The sequence below is a fragment of the Haplochromis burtoni genome, unplaced genomic scaffold, assembly GCF_018398535.1.
Source record: "Haplochromis burtoni strain Fernald_Lab_line unplaced genomic scaffold, NCSU_Asbu1 Contig_126, whole genome shotgun sequence".
NCBI classification, from domain to species: Eukaryota; Metazoa; Chordata; class Actinopteri; order Cichliformes; family Cichlidae; genus Haplochromis; species Haplochromis burtoni.
Genome location: NW_024582487.1, coordinates 1455531 through 1476033, shown reverse-complemented (window position 1 = coordinate 1476033; position 20503 = coordinate 1455531). Strand labels below are relative to the sequence as shown.

Sequence of the window (20503 nt, the reverse complement as noted above, 5' to 3'; positions counted from 1 at the left end):
GAACCGAACGATCCAAGATCACGCAAAATCGTCAACAATCAAATCCAGCTAACTTACTTAGCGAGGTACGAAGAACGGACCCCAGGTCAATCTGTGCTTTGGTTAAATTACTGCTGAAAACACATTTTTGTATGTATGCACACTTTTCTAATGTGTGTTTTCTCCAAACTGAAAAGCACTTTGTATCTGTGTCAGAAACTGCAATACAAATAATAATGTTAATTATTATTATTGTTACTCATTTCAGTGAAACTGCTCCATAATGCAGTGATTTAAACATTTGTTTAACAAGAAAAAGATCCTGTAAAAGCTCAAAGTGGTCAGACAGACTCGCTGTGGTCACCTTTTGTGAATAAGGGAGAAGCTGAAAGTAGCTTTATTTAAGTGACACTGCAGTAACGTCATCTGAAAAAGGAACGCGGTGGGCGGTCGATTGTGATGAGGTCTGCATTCCCGTAACTTTTGAGCTTAATTTCTTAAATGATCATTACTGAGATTTCTGCTGTTCCAGTCCTATGTCACATCATCGCTGCTACACTGTGTGGTGTTGTCCGATCGGCCTCGACACTCTACAGAAAAAATAGTCCTCGAGCATCAGTCCTCATAAAGATAGGGACACATACACATAAATGTCCACAAATAAACGCAGTCTTGTTTGTCTCGTCCTATTCATTGCATTTGCCAAGTTATTTTATGCCATTTAACATCCTCACTTTCTGCAGTCAAAGTCTTATGCACACACACACACACACACACACACACACTGCTACATTCCTTTAAACACACAAGGACAAATTGAGCTTGAAAAGAGTTTATGTTCTGCCACCCACATACGGACACACACACTCGGGGTGCTATTTGCAGGCGATGACAGCGGGATAATTGTTGATAAACAGAGGGTATTTGATGGCGCGTGCTGGCCTTCAGCTATTTAGTCGTCTCATTGTCCTGCATGTGTCTGTGTGATTGTGTGTGTGTGTTTGCGTTATGGCAAACAGAAAGAAAACGGCAAAACTCAAAGAAAAACTACACAGGAGCTCCTCGTGTTTGGATTAGATCTGATGAGATTCTGGAGAAATGTGAGGACAAATGTAAGCAGCACAAGCACGTGTGAGGGCTGAAGCTTTTACTTTTCTTTCACAAGTTTATGTGTAGCTAAAAAGTTAGGGTAGTGAAGGTAGTGAAGATTTATGCTTTTGAAACTCCCTTTTCATAATTTTTTTTTTTTATCTGCTTTGTCATCTCTGGATGTTTTCGGGTCAGTAGTGACATAAATCTAGTAGACATGCTTAGGACTTAATTACAAATTACAAGGAAATGTTTTTCTCATCTTGTGACTCCCTTATTTTCCCCCTTTTGTTGTTTCTCTCACAGGACCCCCATCATTGCAGGCGGACTCTTTGTGATTGACAGGTCCTGGTTCAATCACCTTGGAAAATACGACACTGCCATGGACATTTGGGGTGGTGAGAACTTTGGTGAGTCATCGTACTTGGAAGAAAGGTGCTGTGAAGTTTAGAGGGAACTCGTAAAACATTGGAAACTAATATTAACGGTTTAAGCAGTAATATTAATGATGTTTTCTGTTGAGTAATTACATTTTTGCCACTTCTACATTTTTAAAATCATTTTATTTTTGTTGTTACAGACCACCCATCTCAAATGGACTAAACCAGTGAAACCATTATATCCTAACATTAGCAAAAAGTCAACTATCCATTTATGAAACACAAAATAAATAGCTCAAGCTGCATTTTCATCAGTATCTTTTGGTTTATTTACATTCAGTCAGTCCACTCTCACTGCAAAGAAACTGGAATGTATCTTTGGACCAAAGGAGGCCCACATTTTTAGTTTCCTATGAGCTGCATTAGGCTTTAACTGCCAGTGTTGCTTCGGGGTGAGTCTGGCCACAGTGACACAGTCACAGCTCCACATCTGGAGCTCAGCTCAGATTAGCCCACAGACTATTTTCCTGTGCCATGACTGGGCATAAGAGTCCAAAGTAAATCAGATTAGGTCCAAATGTGTCTTCTGTCAGGCTGTGGATGGTGTCTTTGTCAGTACGAGGGCCATAAAACTGATTCAGACATAAGTGCAATTAAATTAGCTCGAGTTCGAACCATGACTGATGATTGTCATGCATTTTTAATGATTTAGTGCAAGGTGTACTTACAATGTGCATCAAAACAGCAGGATAACCTGAGTCATTTGTATGGGATCAGGTCCACTCTAACCTGGCTGATCGTAGCCAGGTTAGCCAAAAACGTTTAATTTACTGAATGCCAATGTGAAGACTCAAAAATGCATTTGTCCTAGCTGCCACTGGTCTTTTGAATAGTGTTTTTTATGTTTTATATGATTTGTTATTTATTGCATTTTGCTTAATGGTTGTGTGATTGATCCTTTATCCCAAAACATTTAAAAGTCCAAATATAAGGTGTTCTTCCCTGCAGATTTCACATTATGCAAAAACACATCAAGTAACGCAGATTGGTCCTTTTATCAGAGGAGTTATTACCAAATGTAAGGAGTTAACAAATTCTACAGATTCTTCTTCTCTCTTCCCTTATCGTCTCTTCTCTTCTGTGGCAAATTAAGGTATTCTGTGTTAAATTAAATGACGACTGCATTCATTATTATTTCTCAAGGTACAAAATATAAGCAGGAAAAAATAATCTTATTTGCTAATGTTTGCAACATGCAGCTTACTGCCAGTTGCGCTGATTTTTAACACTGGAAAAAAGCATGTAGGATTTTTTTTACGTTTATTGAAATGAACTGGCTTCTCCTGTGTAACTACAAAATAAGTCGCCAAACTGACCATCTAAAAACATCATAACATCACAGAGAAACCTGCTGGATGTCTGCAAACTTGAACATCGTCACAAAACTTGTAGGATTATTACCTTAAGGGAAAAAATCAGGTCAGAATCAGTGAGTGGATGAATTATTAGCAGGTATGAGTTTCTCTCATGTTCAATAAATTTGGTACCTAACAAATTAAAGATATTCATCACATTAATGCCAATTCCTATAAAAACCCAGAATTGCCATAAAGCAGTTACCGTATCACTTTGTACCATTGCACACAAAGGTCTAATTTGCCCAGAGATAAGGCACTATATCATGATCAGCTTTAATGAGCTCAGTGCTTCAGTTACAAGAAAGCCAAACCTCCTCTTCACCTGCAGTTCTACTGTTTCACATCTAAACTGTATTTTCTTCACTATAGTTTTAGCAACCCTGTCTTCTCACCACCAACATTCAGAAATGATTAATTTACCCAGAGTAAATCTGTGTGGTTGTCATGTTCACTGGCAGGATGATGCTTTAATGCAAGATTCATGTTTTTTATGGTTTTAGTTAAATATTTAAAACGTTAGCTTTCACTTGAAGGAGGAAATGGGCTAGTTTGATTTTTTCATTTTATACCAAACGCTGCTATTATTTCCTAATCATAATCAATCTTAAATAACAGTGCGAGGTGCAGCCATAGTTAATAAGCATGCCTAAATTTAATTCCTCATTGTGCTTCCAGTGCTGCTGAAATTTTTAGATGGCTATTATATGATGGATGTCCCATTTTGATGGCTTACACCTACAGTCTGTGATTTCACCACATGAATCAAAATTGCACCAACTTCAGTGTCAAGAAGACTCGAGTTTCATGTCAGGTATCATCACTTGTGATGAGAACTGTGTCTCTATCTGCAGCTCTGAGACAAAACAGCAGTTTTCAGCAAAAACAGAGACTCAGTGTGCAAGTTTGAAGGTTAAGCATCAGGTCAGGGGTATTAACACGAGCATACTTGCCATTTTGTTTTGACTTTCACAACACACAAAGACATTGTTGCCCAGAGTCACACTGTCATGGCAGAATTATACCATCATGTCCAGTGGTGTCTGAAAGATAACATCTATTGCAAACCAGCTGAACTGTGCATGTGCCACTGTACCCTAGCACACAGCACAACCTTCACTTAGCACGAGCTCGACCAGATGCTCTCTGTAACCTTGTCCTTTTCCACAGAATTAAATTCAAGTTGAAGGTTTGGCCTTTCGACACAATATCCAGTATCCAGTGAGCATCATTGACGCATACAGAATTTGAGATAGTGATCTAAAAGTAGGAGGACAGCTGTGCCCGAAGGAGACAACTTAAAAGGCGACTGCTCAGTAATTTAAATCAGATTTGAATTCAGATTTGTAATAGTGGAGTGACAGAGGGGGGAAAGTGAGGAGATAACAGCTTGTAGTTTTAGCATACACCTAGCACTGCATCAGATGCATGACTTGAACAGTTTCCCTGGTGTTGACTGTGTGATCACAGACAGCTGAGCCGATTGCAAAGACAGAGGGATGATTAAATTAGTGAGATAACTGCCAGAAACAAAGGTGAAGTTTTCATTCAACAAAAAAAAGTCTTTACCTTCTGACATCCATCCAGCAGCAGCATCTGGCGCTCCTGCTGCTACCTGCCTCCAGTCATCTGAACTGTGCATGTGTGTGTGTGTGTGTGTGTGTGTGTGTGTGTGTGTGTGTGTGTGTGTGTGTGTGTGTGTGTGTGTGTGTGTTGTGTCTGTCTGTGGGTGTCTATGGTGTTGAATTCAGTTTGGTGATTGTTATACTGCTGCCTTTTCTCTGATCACTGAAAGATGGTTAGCCTGTTTTTCATCTCCCTTTGAGAAACGTGCACACACACACACACACACACACACACACACACACACACACACACACACACACACACACTCATTTGCTCTCTGTCATGTTTCTGTCAGTCTCACAGGCTCTGTGTCAGTATCTCAGCATCTTGCTGACTTCTCTTGTTCTCCTTTGTACTCTCTCGTGTTTCATCTTTGCCTCCATCCCTCCTCTCCCTCATCAAACCAGTCCATGCTCTAATTTTCACTTCCTCTCTTTTCCATGCTCTCACTCTCCCTCTCTCCCCCCCTGTTACTGCAAAAACTTTGTGAAATTTTCAGCTTCTCTTTCTTTGGGAGAACGCTTGTTTCTTTTTTTCTCTGTGGACAGATAGAAACTCTGAGAATTAACACACACACGAGGAATGATGTGAAATGAAGTGAAGTTAGTTTTGTCTTTCATCTGTGTTGCAGTGCTCACATCAGAGAATGAGCACAGTGTAAGCAGGTCATATGAATGCATCCGCACACACATTCTAACACACATAACTCAAACAAACAAAAGTCCATCAGTGTGTCATCAAATATTTAGGGAGGGTTGTCCCACTTAGCTGTGATGTGCCGAACAGAAAAGATACAAAATAGAAAAAAAGGACAACACTTCAAATAAATAAGCGTGAGAGACAGAATGGAGGTAAATTTAACCAGTTAACCTGACACACTTGATGTTTGCCTCCCAAAAGTATGTTAAAACTGGTTTCATCCCTAACACCACCTCTTATTTTAGTGAAGCTTGTTCTAGACATTTAAAATGAACCCCATGTCTGTGAAGGTTCTCAGTCATCCAGGTCATTGTAGTCAAATGAGCTTACAAAGAAAAGCGTCTGGACTTCTTTAAGTTGCTTGAAAAGTGGAAGTGGAAGGGGTTACATGAATAGGATGAATAGGATGAGGGATCTATGGAATCTTCGATACCCAGCATCCAGATTGACAGTCAAACAACTAGTAGCTCAGTGTTTCAACATTCAGTAGAAGGAAATATTCTCATGTCTAGAGTTTGACAAGGTACAACACTAATGCTACGGCAAGGGGGAGCCAGGATGACGGCTCATGGGGGCGATATCATCACCTCCACCCGAGATTGGGTACCAAGCCCCAAGTGCAATGGAAGGAGGATTGTTGAGTGCTTGAGGAACTGTCCTGAGAGAGAGGATCATGGCAAAGCTTGAAACCTGGATCCTCCGTAGCTGGTTACCAAGACTAAGTGAAGTACCATCTGAGGATCTGCTAGATAATGTGAACGGAGTACTATGGACAGTACCTCCGAGATTGCAAGTCCAGACTGACCAACCTGTGCCCTACCTGGATTGACTACAAGAAGGTCTATGACTCCAGTGCCCTGCACCTGGATCCTGGAATGCCTAGAAATAAACAAGATCAACAGGACCCTAAGAACCTTTATCAGGAACTCCATTGGGATGTGACGTACAACACTAGAGGCCAACTTCAAGCCCATAGCACAAGTCACCATCAAGTGCACGATCTACCAAGGAGGTAGTCTGTCCCCACTGCTGTTCTGTATAGGCCTGAACCCCCTCAGTGAGATCACTGACAAGACTGGCTATGGATACCGACTACAGAATGGAGCAATCGTTAGCCACCTCCTCGTTAACCAGGGGGAAGGAAGAAAGAACTTATGGGATCATGCTACAAGTATCTTGGAATCCCACAGGGAAATGGGAACCACTAACAGGCTGCTAGGAAAGCTAGAACCACCAAGTACTTGCAGAGAGTGAGGCAAGTCCTGAAGAGTCAGCTAAATGTTAAGAACAATATCCGGGTTATCAAAACCTACTCCCTGCCGGTGATCAGGTACCCTGCTGGGATAATAAGGTGCCCAAAGGAGGAGATAGAAGCCACAGACATCAAGACAAGGAAGCTCCTGACCATGAATGGAGGGTTTCACCCCAAGCCTAGCACCCTGAGACTGTACACTAAGTGCAATGAAAGAGGCTGAGGACTAGCTTGAACATCCACACCCATGAGCACATCAGGAAGATGGCCTTCACTGACAGCATGCTTAGTTAATACTTCAGGCAGCAGAAATCCAAGAAAAAAGAGGTGCAATAAGGACATGTAAGGACAGGTCCTTGCAGATACCACCAGTAGATAGAAGAACTGTCTGACAATCAGAAATCCTACCAGTGGCTGGACAAAGCTGGACTGAAAGGCAGGAAAGCGGCACTAATCATGGCAGCACAGAAGCAAGCTCCAAGTACAAGATCCATAGAGGCAGGGGTCTATCACACCAGGCAAGACCCCAGGTGCAGGCTGTGTACAGTTGCCCTTGAGAAAATCCAGCACATAACAGTAGGGTGCAAGATGCTAGCAGGCAGGGCATACATCGAACACCATAACCAAGTGACCAACAGGAACAAGTCCTGAGGTCAAAATGGGACATACCTAGGGTAGTTGAGAATGACGGATCTAAGTTCCTGTGGGACTTCCAGATACATACAGACAAACTGGTGATGGCTAACCAACCAGACATAGTAGAGGTGGATAAACAGAGGGAGATGGCCGTAGTGATAGATGTAGCTATACTGAATGACAGCAAGATCAGGAAGAAGGAACATGAGAAGCTGGAGAAGTACCAAGAGTTGAGAGAAGAATTTGACAAGATGTGGAGGGTGAAGGTAACAGTGGTTCTAGTGGTAATCAGAGCGCTCAGTACAGTGACCCCCAAGCTAGGCGAGTGGCTCCAGCAGATTCCAGGAACAACATTTGAGATCTCTGTCCAGAAGAGCGCAGTCCTAGGAACAGCAACGATACTGTGTTGGACCCTCAAGCTCCTAGGCCTCCGATAGAGGACGTGAAGGATAGACTGAAAAGGGGATTTTGAAGTGTAACATTTATTATTTACTGCTTCAGCCATGCCATTTGAAGCACTTTGGGCTGTGTGACAGGTGCTTTGTAAAAAACAAAGCTTAGGATGAAAGGCGACATTTATTTAGGGTGCCTTTCAAGAGCAGAACATCACAAAGTGCTTCGCAGAAGAAATAAAACATTTTTGAAAAATTACATAGTGACACTGATAAAAGATACACAGAACAGATAACTCTATTCTTGGCTTTGTGTAAGGGATGAGCATTCTTGGGTCGATTGTCATTTTGTTTAGGATAAAAGAGAAAAAAAACCACAACTTTGGCTTTAAAAAAACAAGAAAAATAAAACTTACATCACTGAATAAAGCTACTTCAGCCAAGCCATAAATGCTTTTTTTCTGATCCCTCTTATTACAGTTGAGCATTAGTGAAAATACAGAGAAATATTTGAATAAGTATAATTTTACCATTCATGGCAGTTAATTGAGTTGGATGCCTGAATATCTTTAAACAAAAACATCCCGCGTCTTCATATACGAAATGTCTCTACCTGAATTTAATTATTTTTGACTTTGCAATCAAATTTTGCTGTAAGGCTTTTTATTAGATATTAAGCCTTCAGTTTCATTAAAGTCTTACAGACAGATTTACTCTTCGTCATTATTTTATTTTGAGACGTTTCTGTATTTGACTATAAGAACTCTCATCATCATCTTTATGCCATTAATACAAAATAATCAAAGCTGCTCCCAGTGATCAGCTCAGATTGTTTAAGTTTACAGTTTGTCACAGCTGCATGAAAACCAAACCAAAATTATCAGTGATTTTATTTACATTTTTCAGTACAACAGGAACAGTAACAGACTGAACTAAAGTAAATAATACAATATATTACAGAGTTACAAAATATAACAAATAGCTCAATTATAAATATCCAGAATATTACAGAGATTAAATATATATGATTGACATTTTATACAGCCTTAGTGAAACTTTAATAATCGCTTCATATATCAATATCAGGGAATTTAAAAGTCTTTCTTATGTCTGTTTGTGTTGTGTGCAGAGATCTCATTCCGGGTTTGGCAGTGTGGCGGCAGTCTGGAGATCCTGCCCTGCAGCAGAGTGGGTCACGTCTTCAGGAAGAAACACCCATATGTGTTTCCTGAAGGCAACGCCAACACATACATCAAGTAAGTGTCTGAAGGATAATTTATAGAACTATTTTTATCACGGTTTAACAAAAAAATCAGTAATACTTGAGCATGAACCTTTGTGAATTCACTTCACCTGTTTCGGTGCAATTCAGAGGGACAACAGAGGTGTTGGAGAGGTGGCCACAGACCCTCTTCTTATTCCTCCTGACTGAGTTTTTTCTACTTTTTCTTTTTGCTCGTTTCCTTGTCACTGCTGATAGCATGAGACGATACCTGCAGCAAATTTAGGCTGCACATGTAGCCCAGCTCCTCCACAATATTGTAAGGTTTGTTTAATCTCTGGGAACAGACTCAAGAGCATGGAGGAGATACCAAGAGGTGGCTCCTGTTGCTGCTGTGTTGATGCCTTTCTTTGTCACTTTCATTTGAACTAAAGCAGATGAAACTGATTTATAATGGCTTATGTTTCTTTTTTTTCTTTTTTTTTTGCCATGTATAAGAAATATTTGAGAAATTCAATGTTAGATTGAACAAAGTTATAAGTATCACAATTTTTTAAAGTGCTACACTTCTTGCAGCAAACAAATGTATTTTTTTTTCCCGTCTGCTCACTCATTATTGACTCAGTGTCATGAGTCGACAGTGAATCACTATAATGACCATTTGGACCGAAGGAATCTGCTCTGTTCCTGACATTTAGAAGATCACAGTGTTAACACGCAGCCGTCTGTGTCCACACTCCAATGCTTTTGAACTCTCTCCTGGAAAAATTCAGTGAAAATATATTTTCAATAAATAAACCCTTCCAAGTGTATCTGTAGGCTTGGGACAAGAAGAAGCAGAGGGTTTCTGCTTGTACTCAACTGGACCAATCACATTTGAGCAGGCTTTGATTGCATCCAAGGAAAACATCAAACACAAAAATAAAACGTTTACCAAAATAGAATCAGCTCTAACCCAAAGTCCAGAAAAAGTGGTCTTCAGACCTGCATATACTGGGTCTAAAGACTAGCTGGTCATAGGAATGACAAGAATTCAGCCTCAGCTTTGCTATTAAATCTCACAGCTAAGAAGTTTACTTTCTTCCATCAGTGGTCTCATTCATACTTGGCTCATATTTGGCTCTTTTCTTCACTTTTTTTGTCTTCACTTTCTAAAATGCAGCTGCATAAATATCAAGAATAACGGATCCCCTTTGAGGATATGTGCAAACTCATATTCCCACAGAATCTTTGATTTATATTATACCATTGCAGCTGTTATTAACATTATGCATGTCCTACCTTCTGTGTTTGCTCAGTCACTCAACATCTTTAATTTAATATGCTGGAGGTAAATTAATTATGTGAGGAATATCGTGTCTGTCTAGTTTCTGCCATCTCCGTGGTGCTGACCTTCTAGCCTAAATACTGTTTGTTAACGAACTTTGGTACTGAATTAATAACATATCTGACTTTTTTGTAAATTTATATAATCCTCGAGCATGTGCTAACCTTCCTGCCTAACTAATAATACGAGATCACTTTTGTGTGACTGAAATGCTGTGGCATGCAGAGGAAACAGACATGCAGCATTGCCATTCGGAGCTGTGTGTGTGTTGCAGCCTCCAAATGATGCTCCCATCATTGTTAAAGTGGATTTACAGCTGCCTGGGAGCCTTTGAGCTGCGAGCACAATATTATCCTATTAGCATAAGCTGTATTCTTATTCTGCCCCTGTCAAAGAGTTTGAACAGAAAGATGCTTTCAGGCAGCCCAATAATCCATTAACAGGACTAATGTGCTCAGAATGCTTCCGAATTGGTCTTGTATAAATAGATCAATCATGGCTACAATAACAACTCCATTTAGATTACAGGGTCAAGAACAAAGTAAACATGACTGCAAGGTGTGTTCCTAATAATGGCACGGTTTGGGATTTTGATCATGTTTGTGTCAAGTGATTTACTCAATTATTTTGTGCTCCCATTAGTTTTACTTCCTTCCTTTGTTCTTCCCTTCAATTTCCTACCACACACATGCAGACACACTTACAGTATAAGAAGTTTCTTGTTTTCCTCTCATTAGTCAGAGTAGTCAAGCTAGTTTCCTTTTTTTCTATTTATTTGAATATTTTCCTTGTGCTTATAAAAGGATTTCCTTGGGTATGACTACTGGCTACTTTTATGCTTTTATGCTCTTCTGGATTGTTTGCCATGTTTATTGACCCCTTGTGTATGACCCGAGCCTTCCAATTCTTCCCTTTTGGACTTTTACTTTGCCTCCCGTGTCCCGTATTTTGCTCTTCATCTTATGCTTTAGACTCTTCAATGCCTATTAGGGAACATGAGCTAAAAATTTACATTAAAAAGTTGCCACAAGAGAGAAACTCAATTTCTTCATTTAATATTAAAACCCATTAGTTTAATTGGGCCCTTTGCTAGTGAATATCCAATATTATGTTGAAGCATGTATTAAAAGTCATTCTGGGAAACGCTTAAAATGACAAATGAAAGTAGAAGACCAGTGAGAGGTTATCGAAACCCAAACTGCGGTGCTTTTTTTTTTCACAAATTAACTAACGAATATATTGATGATTTGTCAGGTGATTTTTTTTTCCTTTAACAGTTCACTAATTCATAAACCTCAGCATGCAAGCAAGGCGCTAGCACTGCCAGCGTTGGGAGTTGAGATCCCCTTTGTGGCTTAATGGACAGAGCAAGGCACTAAAGATGCCAGAATGAAGGGTTCTGTTCCCAAAACGAGCGCTCCCACTGCTAAATGTCACTTTGGAGCGAAGCCTCGGCCAAATGGCTCATATAAATTTATTGTTTTGTGTCAAGCAGCTAATCCATGCCAACACTGATACTTTTTTTTCAGTTGGGCTGTTTAGTTGCTCATTTTGCTCCCTGTTGGCCGTTACCGAGGCAACATCTGTTCTGCGCAGAAGAAGATGACTTTTATTTGTATCACGATGGCCTGATGTTTGTGATCAACGCCGTCCTCCCAAACAAAGCTGCTGTTGTCTGCTCTCGTGTTGCTCTGCTGGTTAATTAGCTCGAGGCTTCAGTGCTGGCAGTCTGGATTATGAATATGCTAAATAAAAAGGGGCTGCTTAATAATTCGATTACAAAGTTTATGCTGTTTCCTCCCTCGCTGAGGTCTGCTGCTGTGACCTCGTGTTTGCCTGCTTGCGTGTGCACAGTGAGAGGATTTAATTGTAAGCCTGCATGTGACACATATTTATGTTTATACGCCTACAAGCATCTCATATCCCCTCTCTCTTCCCCTTTCATTAAGCTGCCACAGCCAGTGTGTGTAATGCCTGTAATGGAGGGTTTCTGTCATTTCAGTGAGATTGTTCACAGCTCACAGAAACTCAGCTAATAGCTAATTACTACAGAGAGACAGAGGGAGGGAAAAATAGAGTAAATGGAGATGAGAGATAGTGAAAATGTGGTTTACTGTTAGCGCTGTGTGGGTGAATAAAGTGCAGTGAGTTGAACCGAAATGATGAGATGCAGCAGTAGCTATGACTTACACTTGGTATCAACATGGCTCTATATGTGGAAGTCCTGCCTGAATAGAAGAAAACATGATGTGCTTGAATGCAAATGCAGAAAACATCGCAGTCAGCCATATGACAGCCTTTGTTGTGATCTCTTCTACACACTGCGTTACAGCTTATATTGTATGTACACTGAATGCCACTGAACTGTACAATAAAAGGTGGATACAACCGATGTTTAAGTGCCTTAAACTTGCATTCTTTCTGATGCAGTCACAGGTTTCAGGTCATATTAATTACACTTTGATTGTGATTTTGTAAATTATTGACTCCTTCAGCATCTTCTCAGTGAACAAGTCGCCACTGTACATGTATGAACATGCGGTCAAGATGGTGTTTGCCAAAATTCTCAGCTCAAGGCTTTCAAATTAGACTTTAAAAAGTGCGTTAAAGAGATCTCACAGAGGTTATGTATACGCTTGTATCTGTTATACACACTCCATGGTTCCATGGTTTCTCTGGTGCCCAGCTGGATTGAGATCTGGATCATCTGATATTCAGGAAGTTGTTTTTGAGGTCAGCAGATCAAATTGTCCTAGGGGTAGTGTCGTTAGAGAGTCCTATTTTTTCATTGTGGTGAGGGAGTGTGCTCGAATCAGTGTTGAGGTGTGCGGCCCAAATAACGTCTACATGAATTATTCCCTGCAGCTGTCAGTTGTTTGACTATCATGGCTGATCTGTTTGTAAATGTGCACGCTAGGGCAGGTGAACATGCAAAGAGACTCCAGTGAGGTCAGAATGGGATCTGATTGATCTGGCTAAGGTTCTGATTGAGTAGGTGATCCGGCTCACTTGGTTAAGTATGTGATCTACATACCAACGGTGGTGCAGGAACCAGGGTTTAGGTCTCCTCCAGACCTTTTTCTGCATTTAAGTCCCCTTACTCTCTACCTGCTTTCTTGTCCACTCTGAGCTGTCCTGTTGAGACTAAAAATGCAAAAAAATACATTTTAAATAAATAAATCAGCCAGACCACATCTAGAGGTGGGTTGTTTCTCTGTGTGTTTAAAGGCAGCAGGTAAATGATGTCTGTTTTTACTTCCTTCCATTTCTCCTTCCTCCTGCAGCCTCTCATCTGTTCGCTGTGGTTAAAATAACAGCTGGATCATATTCAGAAGCAGTTCAGACTGCAAATGAGGGCGAGACCTGACCTTACATATCTATGCAAATACTACATTACATTACAGCACAGAGGTTGTGTTGCTGTATCTGAGATGAAGCTGTTCTGTTTGTTCTCATTCTGTTTATATGTGATTAATAAATTACCTCTTGGTTTCACAATGCATTTTGTCAGTCATAATCACACATGCATAAAATGATTTTTGATGTCTCACATAGTATTAAATAAAAAGGCCAATTATGCACCTCCTGTTTTTATATTTAGGAAAACAAAATCTGCAGCCTGAGGATCAAATTAGAGACATAACATCATTTTAAGTCCCAAAGCTCTCTTTCTCATACACAATTAATATATTTCACAGAGCTGGGAAACACAAAGTTGAAATTAGTCTTGGGTCACATTCTTATCTGAGTGATTAAAGCAAAAACCTTTGTTGCTCAAGAAAACTTTAACATGAAAAATTTCTGTTTTCCAACTAAATTGCAAAATGTCTTTCAGAAAGCACATTATTAATTTCAGGAACGTGACGTTAGCTTACTCGTTGTCTGGTTTAAATTTGTCCAGTGACCTTGTATAAATCAACAAGAGGAATATTCAGAGTAGCACATGGTCACCATTAATGATTTTTAGCCTGAGTGTGATGTAAGTGTGTGGTTGTGCGTTTGCAGGAACACACGTCGTACAGCCGAGGTGTGGATGGATGACTTCCGGCTCTTTTATTACTCCGCTCGCCCGGCAGCACGAGGCAAATCCTACGGAGAGTAAGAACACACAAGTACATCTGACTCTCACATGACAGTGTGTCATCTGCGTTGCCTCTTAGTCCTCAGATATTCAAACAGGACTGGTGTTTCTTTATTTGCACCAAAGCACGGGGACTTGTAGTATTGTCTTACCACAAGTAATTTAATGGAAATGTACCCTAACTTTGTTCACCATTAAAATTCAAGCATAAAGTAAAAGAAAGGGACAGATTGTTACATTTTACCAAAGTTAACTCACAGAAGTATAAACTCCTTCCTTTATCAAGTTAACTGCCCCTAGCAGCTACCACAATCAAACTGAATTAGGGCACAGAATAAGGCCATAAAATAGTGTGTTCATTGATTTGCACAATGGAATAATACAATCAGAGAAACTAAAAGGGTATTTCCTTTAACTCTTAGTTATTTAATGTGCTCTGAAAGTGTTGCTTTTGTTTTCTTTCAGCAATTTAAACAGTGAGAGGACTGCAGCTCAGCTTTTCAGCCTGGTGTGTTACTCTTAAAAAAATAAGGGTTAAGCCTAAAATAAATGGTTTATCTGTTTTGATAGCAGAAAAGATATGAGTATCAGAAATGCAGCCAGTAATAGACGCTGGCGACAGTTGTCGGTGAATACATGTCAGTGATTATCAGTCCTGCACATGTAGATGATGCTGCAGCTCTGCTTTAAGATTTTAACTGTTTTCATATCACACACCTCCGTTATTGGTAATGGTTGAACTCTTAGTTTGTCATTACTTGTGTCAGTTTTATTTTGTGTAGTTGCCTTATTGCTTTTTCTCCCCATATGATAGTGGCAGAGAAAAATAATTTTAATGAAAGTTGTTTGCTGATCATCTGCCAGCTTCTGTATCAATCTGATTGTCTGTTTCTGCCTGTGTTCAGTATCCGAAGCAGAGTGGAACTTCGGAAGAAGCTCAACTGTAAATCCTTCAAGTGGTACTTGGACAATGTCTACCCAGAGCTCAAGTAAGTATGTGTGTGTGTCTGTGTGTGTGTCTGGAGACTTATCTGTCTAGGAAAAGCTCCTGCTGAGTATGCAAAGTGAGAAGAGAATTTTTAAAGCTAATGCCGAAAGTGGCTTAAATACTGCCTGGCTCATTGTTATGATAAGATAATTTCTTTTTGTGCTTTTCTACCTTTTTGTTTATCCTCAACTTCTAAAGAAGAACATTTTGCTGTATACACTTAAAGTTTACTTTGCTCCCCATAGGGGATACCTCTATCTCTGCAAAGCTTTTTTAACAGCTTTGTAAAACTGAGTGAGTTATTCCTTTTTTTAAAAAACAGGGTCACAGACAAGTTTTGGAGATTAGCCATTATCCAGGTCTACGCCAGCCTCTGCTGCTGGAGTTGTAAATGTTCTGTTTTTAATCTGTGTCCTGGATTCTTTAACGCTAATTCTATTCATAAAAAAGTGATTTATGCTTGGCCAATCTCCCCTTCGAGGACAACCACTTTAATCGCTTCAACCACAAGTGCCGTTGTGACCATTTGTGATTTGTCAAACTCAGGCAGCCTTCATTTCAATGTTCACTGCTGTTGATTATATCTCATGGATAAATCAGTAAAAACACCCAGAGTGTCTAAACCATCAGGTTAGCCTTGGGTTTTTTGTTTTTGTTTTTTTCACGGTAAACCGTCAATGCAGGTCTCAACTTCAATGTCACGAGACATCTGAGGGAACATATGTTTTAACTTTTTGTACAGATCAATACAATAATTGCTCCCCAACCACTTTACCTAATTGATTTTAATGCAATGGCAGCACTGTTTATAAATGCATACATATGAATACTACAAGTAGTAGTAGCAATGTAGAGCCACTGGTGCATAACTAGCGATAAAGCTCAGCTTGGTTTTTTGCGCTCAAAAACACAGCTGCAGCAGCTATAGCATGGCTGCTCATGAATGGAGTCTGATCAGCACTTTGTATATAGCTTATTTAGCAACTCACAAATGCATCACAAGTTTTACTAATGTTTGCATTCACTGCCGCCACCTTGAAATGTTTGGAAAGCAGCAATGGTTAAGAGATGTGTAAGCAGTTTGCATCATTTCCAATGTTAACAGCCATGACACCCTGATTTGAAGGTGTGAAGAAGCAAAGGTCCCACTGGGTTTGCGTCAATGTGGGACCTTTGATTCTTTTTTCCCCCCCCCTCACTTCTTACTTTCGCTTCCATTAAAAACTACTTGGTTGTGGTCATGAAAAGAGGTTCAGGTTAAAGTATGCCCTTTCACACCACTAGTGAAAAATGATGAGTTGTAACTGGTCGCTCTCATTTACCTTTGCATAAATGTGCAACTCAAGCAGTTTTCAACCACATCTGCTCACATATACAGCCCATTTTCATGTCCTCTTCAACGCCTAACTGTCTCTGTGGGTTAAATGTCTCCCCGTGTCCTGATTGGCTGAGTTCCCATGGGATCTGCTTCCTCAGACTGACTCCCCTATCTGCACACAACACACACTCACACACAAATATAACTAAACGGCCACACTTAAGTGTGCCCTAAGCTCTGGCAGTGACTCTTCCTTACAAGCACACAACCTAGCAATGCAAAATACCTTTAAGACACATAAACACTTTCATTTAAATGCTTCCTCTCCCTTCCTCTCCCTTTCACACACTTTAGCACACACACACACTCCCACTTAAATACCCATTTATCCACTGGAGGCTGGTGTTAATCCCCCAGAATGGAATTAACACGGTTGCTCTCAAGGGAAGACAGACCTGACCCTTAAAACGCAGAATAACCTTTAACGGGTTATTAAAACAGAGAGAGATAGCAGATTGAATTAATGCTACAGGGCTTAAGCCCGAGTTTATAGCACAGTGGAGACTTTAACAAGAAAGAGTGAGAAAGTTTATCACAGAGGAAGACAAGGAAGAAACTTTCTGAAGTAATGAGTTTAGAGAATCGTGGCCTTCAGCAGATTTTTTTAAAGGTGCAGAGCATCTTTTTTTTTTCCCAAACACTGATAAATTTCTGTCAAATTAAGAGTGTGATCTTGATGTGGCTAATGAGACCATGCAGGAGATGATTAAAGTCTCTGGTCTCATCACAATGACATTCCTATTATAGTTTAACTTTAGGCCAAACTTCCTCTAAAGGTTATTGCTTCTTTTTCAGATATGTGTGTTCTTGGAGATTAAGTACGTATTTTAGTGGTAGAGTTTTTATGGTTTCATGTTGCTCCACATCCGTACGATGCAATGAATACCTTAACTGAAAGGAGTCTCATTTTCTCCGTCAGGGTTCCAGACGACTCCGACTCACAGTCTGGAGTGATCAAACAGAGGCAGAACTGTCTGGAGTCCCGCAAGGTGGAGGGTCAGGAGATGCCCGTCCTCACATTAGCTCCCTGCACGGGAACTGAGGGCGTCCCCGCCATCAATCAGGTGGGTCAGTCAGCAGTTTGAAAGAAAGAGACAGAGCTTGGAGGAAATACTGAAACTGTCCCTACTGTGAATCAGCAGGGACTACTAAAAATGAAAGAGTGCTGTTTCTTTTATTAAAAGCAGGATGGCAGTTTTATATTTCAACAGTTTAGTTCCTGGTTTGCATTCATTTGGTTCTACGGAGAATTTTATTTTGTTACAAATTTTAAAAATGTGAAATAACTTTTACAAAAGTTGCATTGATGCTATATCTAGGGAAATCTAGGAACAAAACAAGAAAATGTTTGAAATGCAGATCTCTTTCTTCATAATAATACAGTATTTTTAAAAAGTGATGTGTGAAGGGGTCAACCATCCAAAGCAGGGGACAGTACAGAAGAGAGGTGAAGAAAGAAGAAAGTGCAGGCAGGGTGGAGTTGGTGGAGATGCATGTCTGGTTGACAGAAGGATAGAACCAAGAGTGAAAGAGAAAGTTTACAAGATGATAGTGAGACCTGCTGTGATGTGTAGTTTGAAGTTGGTGTCACTGATAAAAAGACATGAGGCGGAGCTGAAGATGTTGAGATTTTCATTGGGAGTGACCAGAATGGACAGGAATGAGTACATGAGAGGGACGGCTCAGGTTGAGATTTCTTTTATTATAGTGGATATATTGGACAAAGGATGTTGAAGCTGGAGCTTCTAGGCAGGAGGAAAAGAGAGAGACCTTCATGCGGTGAAGGAAGAGATGCAGAGGATTGGTGGGACAGAGGATGAGAGCGAGGTAGATGATCTGCTGCCAACACAGCCCCTAAAGGAAGCAGCTGAATGAAAATGTAACACATGAAAAATTCAGTCTTCAGCAATAGCATTTTGTTTGCCAAACTCAAAACTTTAGGGCATGAGAATAATTTGAAATCTGTTGCAATAGCATGGAAAATTCTTCTTATAGTGGCTTTCACCTGATTGTGACTGTGCGGAAAAGCTGCAAGTGCAAAATGGTGGGCTGAACGGATTTTAAAAAAAAGAAAGAAAAAGGATGAGGAAATACTGCTCAACCTCAGCTTTCATTTTATTGTCTCTCACTTGCCATTTTCCAGAAAATTGTTCCCCTAAAACACACTAAGGTTTTAAAATGTGTGTTTTTTTGTGTTTGCGACCTTTATGTGTGCATGCTGTGTATAAAATCTGCATGTACAGACAGGATTTATAGAGAAAAAAAGCTTCTCTTTCTGACCTGGAGCACACAACAGAAAATAGTTGGTCATATACTTTCTCACTATTTGACTGTTTGGTTTAGGTGAAGGTGCTGCTGAAATAGAGCAGGCAGGAGCAGGACACATGGCGCCCTGTCACTCGCTGTAAATTCACAGGACGTCAGTGCGAGTGTGAAAATGTCTTGTTTGTGTTCAGCCAGTTATTTTTTGCTCTTCTCTGTGTTTATGTGTGTATGTCTGACCTGCTCTCACTATGTTCATTTTTACTTACTTTGCACAGCAGCATGCTGAGGAGCGTGTGTGTGTGTGTGTGTGTTTCCCTTTCTCTGAGCTATAATTAATACCCGTAGGATTCTTATTATTCCATGTTAAGAACAAGTGTGAAGGCTGCGCTTCACTCTAAACAAGCCGCTGCGCAGAAAGCAAATGTGTCAGCAGCTGGGATGCCTAAAGGCTGCAGAGCTTGGCTTGTGGCTGGAAGGTCGCTGGTTCAGATCCCTGAGCTCAAAGGGAGAACCGCTGAGATGTGTGTGAATGTGAATGAGAAACTCTCAGTAATCAGCAATGCAAGAGAAAGGCCTGAAGGGGGGCTCTCAATCCCTGTTTGTTCGTGTTCAGAAGTCTGGTTTGAACTGGGCAGCTCCCAGGTGGGTATAATTTTGAATTTTAATTCATTTCCCCCTTCTGTCATGTTAAGGTTTTCAAGCAGTCCAATTACTATAAAATGAAGGAATTCAAATGAAATATTTCTAATATGAATTACTAAATTTACCTGCGGTTTTGGTCATTACTCCTATCGAGGTATAGTTATAATCATGTCCTGTCAAGGCCGTTCTCAACAGAAAATCGAGAGCATTGACAAAGTTGGATACTGATATATAATTTCAAAACTATCTGGCTGTAAGATAGTGTCTCACTTTGGGAAGGGAAGTAAGAGTTTTTTTAACATTAATCAGTGTAGCTTCAAATGTTTGTAGTTAACCAAACCCAAATCATGCCATGCTCAGGTGGTTACAAATGTGCTGACATCAGTTCTTTTAGGGATAAAAGTCAATTCAGAAATCAGAAAATAAATGTTTATCCAGTCACTGGTGAATTCAAGCAGGCTGCCACAGTATAGTCACGCTGCAGTAGTCCTGTAGTGGGTTTGTTTTGTACTCATTGGTAAGGTTGCGCCATAAATAGTACTCGGGGGTAGATGTGATATCTATCACAGTTGAAATAAATTTTAATCCCAGTATCGTTTTTGTCTTTTTATACCCAGATTACGAGAATGCTTTAGCCATATGTCACTGATAACACGGGCCTTGTAATCAAATATAAATACTGAACTTGGCAAGATACCTTTTGATTGCAAATTTGTTAATAAAGTCTTCGTGAGGCCAAAGCTGTTGCTATATAAATAAAATGTAATTTATTTAATGTAGTAAGAGAGATTCCATTGTATCTGTCTCTTGACCAAGTCTATACATATTGACAATTCATCATATTCATTACTCCGTAAGACTTGTTGGCATTAATTTTCAGTCCAGTTCTTGTGTAATTTGGTATGCCTCAGCCCTCCCTCCCTGTTTCCTTTCCTTATGAATGGCTTCTTGACAGCCGCTTTTCCACTGAGACCATTTCTCATGAGGCTTCAGCAAACGTTTATGCTTGAATTATTATTATAAAAAAAAAAAACTATAATCCAAGATGGCGCCGAGTATGGCAGCCTCGTCGCGAGCTCCCCCAAGCAACAGCTTTTTTCTGTGTTTAATTTTACTTTTCCTTCATTTTTTC

The 20503-nt window shown here is 40.1% G+C and overlaps 1 protein-coding gene across 1 annotated transcript in view; it reads left to right on the top strand.

Annotated features, from left to right (window-relative positions):
• The window catches only part of galnt14 (UDP-N-acetyl-alpha-D-galactosamine:polypeptide N-acetylgalactosaminyltransferase 14 (GalNAc-T14)), a 232178-nt gene that overhangs the window by 187135 nt on the left and 24540 nt on the right, over positions 1–20503 (top strand). The window contains exons 9-13 of the mRNA XM_005929923.3: positions 1375–1478; positions 8598–8724; positions 14023–14115; positions 15004–15087; positions 17384–17528. Of these exons, the coding sequence (XP_005929985.1) occupies positions 1375–1478; positions 8598–8724; positions 14023–14115; positions 15004–15087; positions 17384–17528 (553 nt within the window). The remainder of the gene's footprint in view (positions 1–1374; positions 1479–8597; positions 8725–14022; positions 14116–15003; positions 15088–17383; positions 17529–20503) is intronic.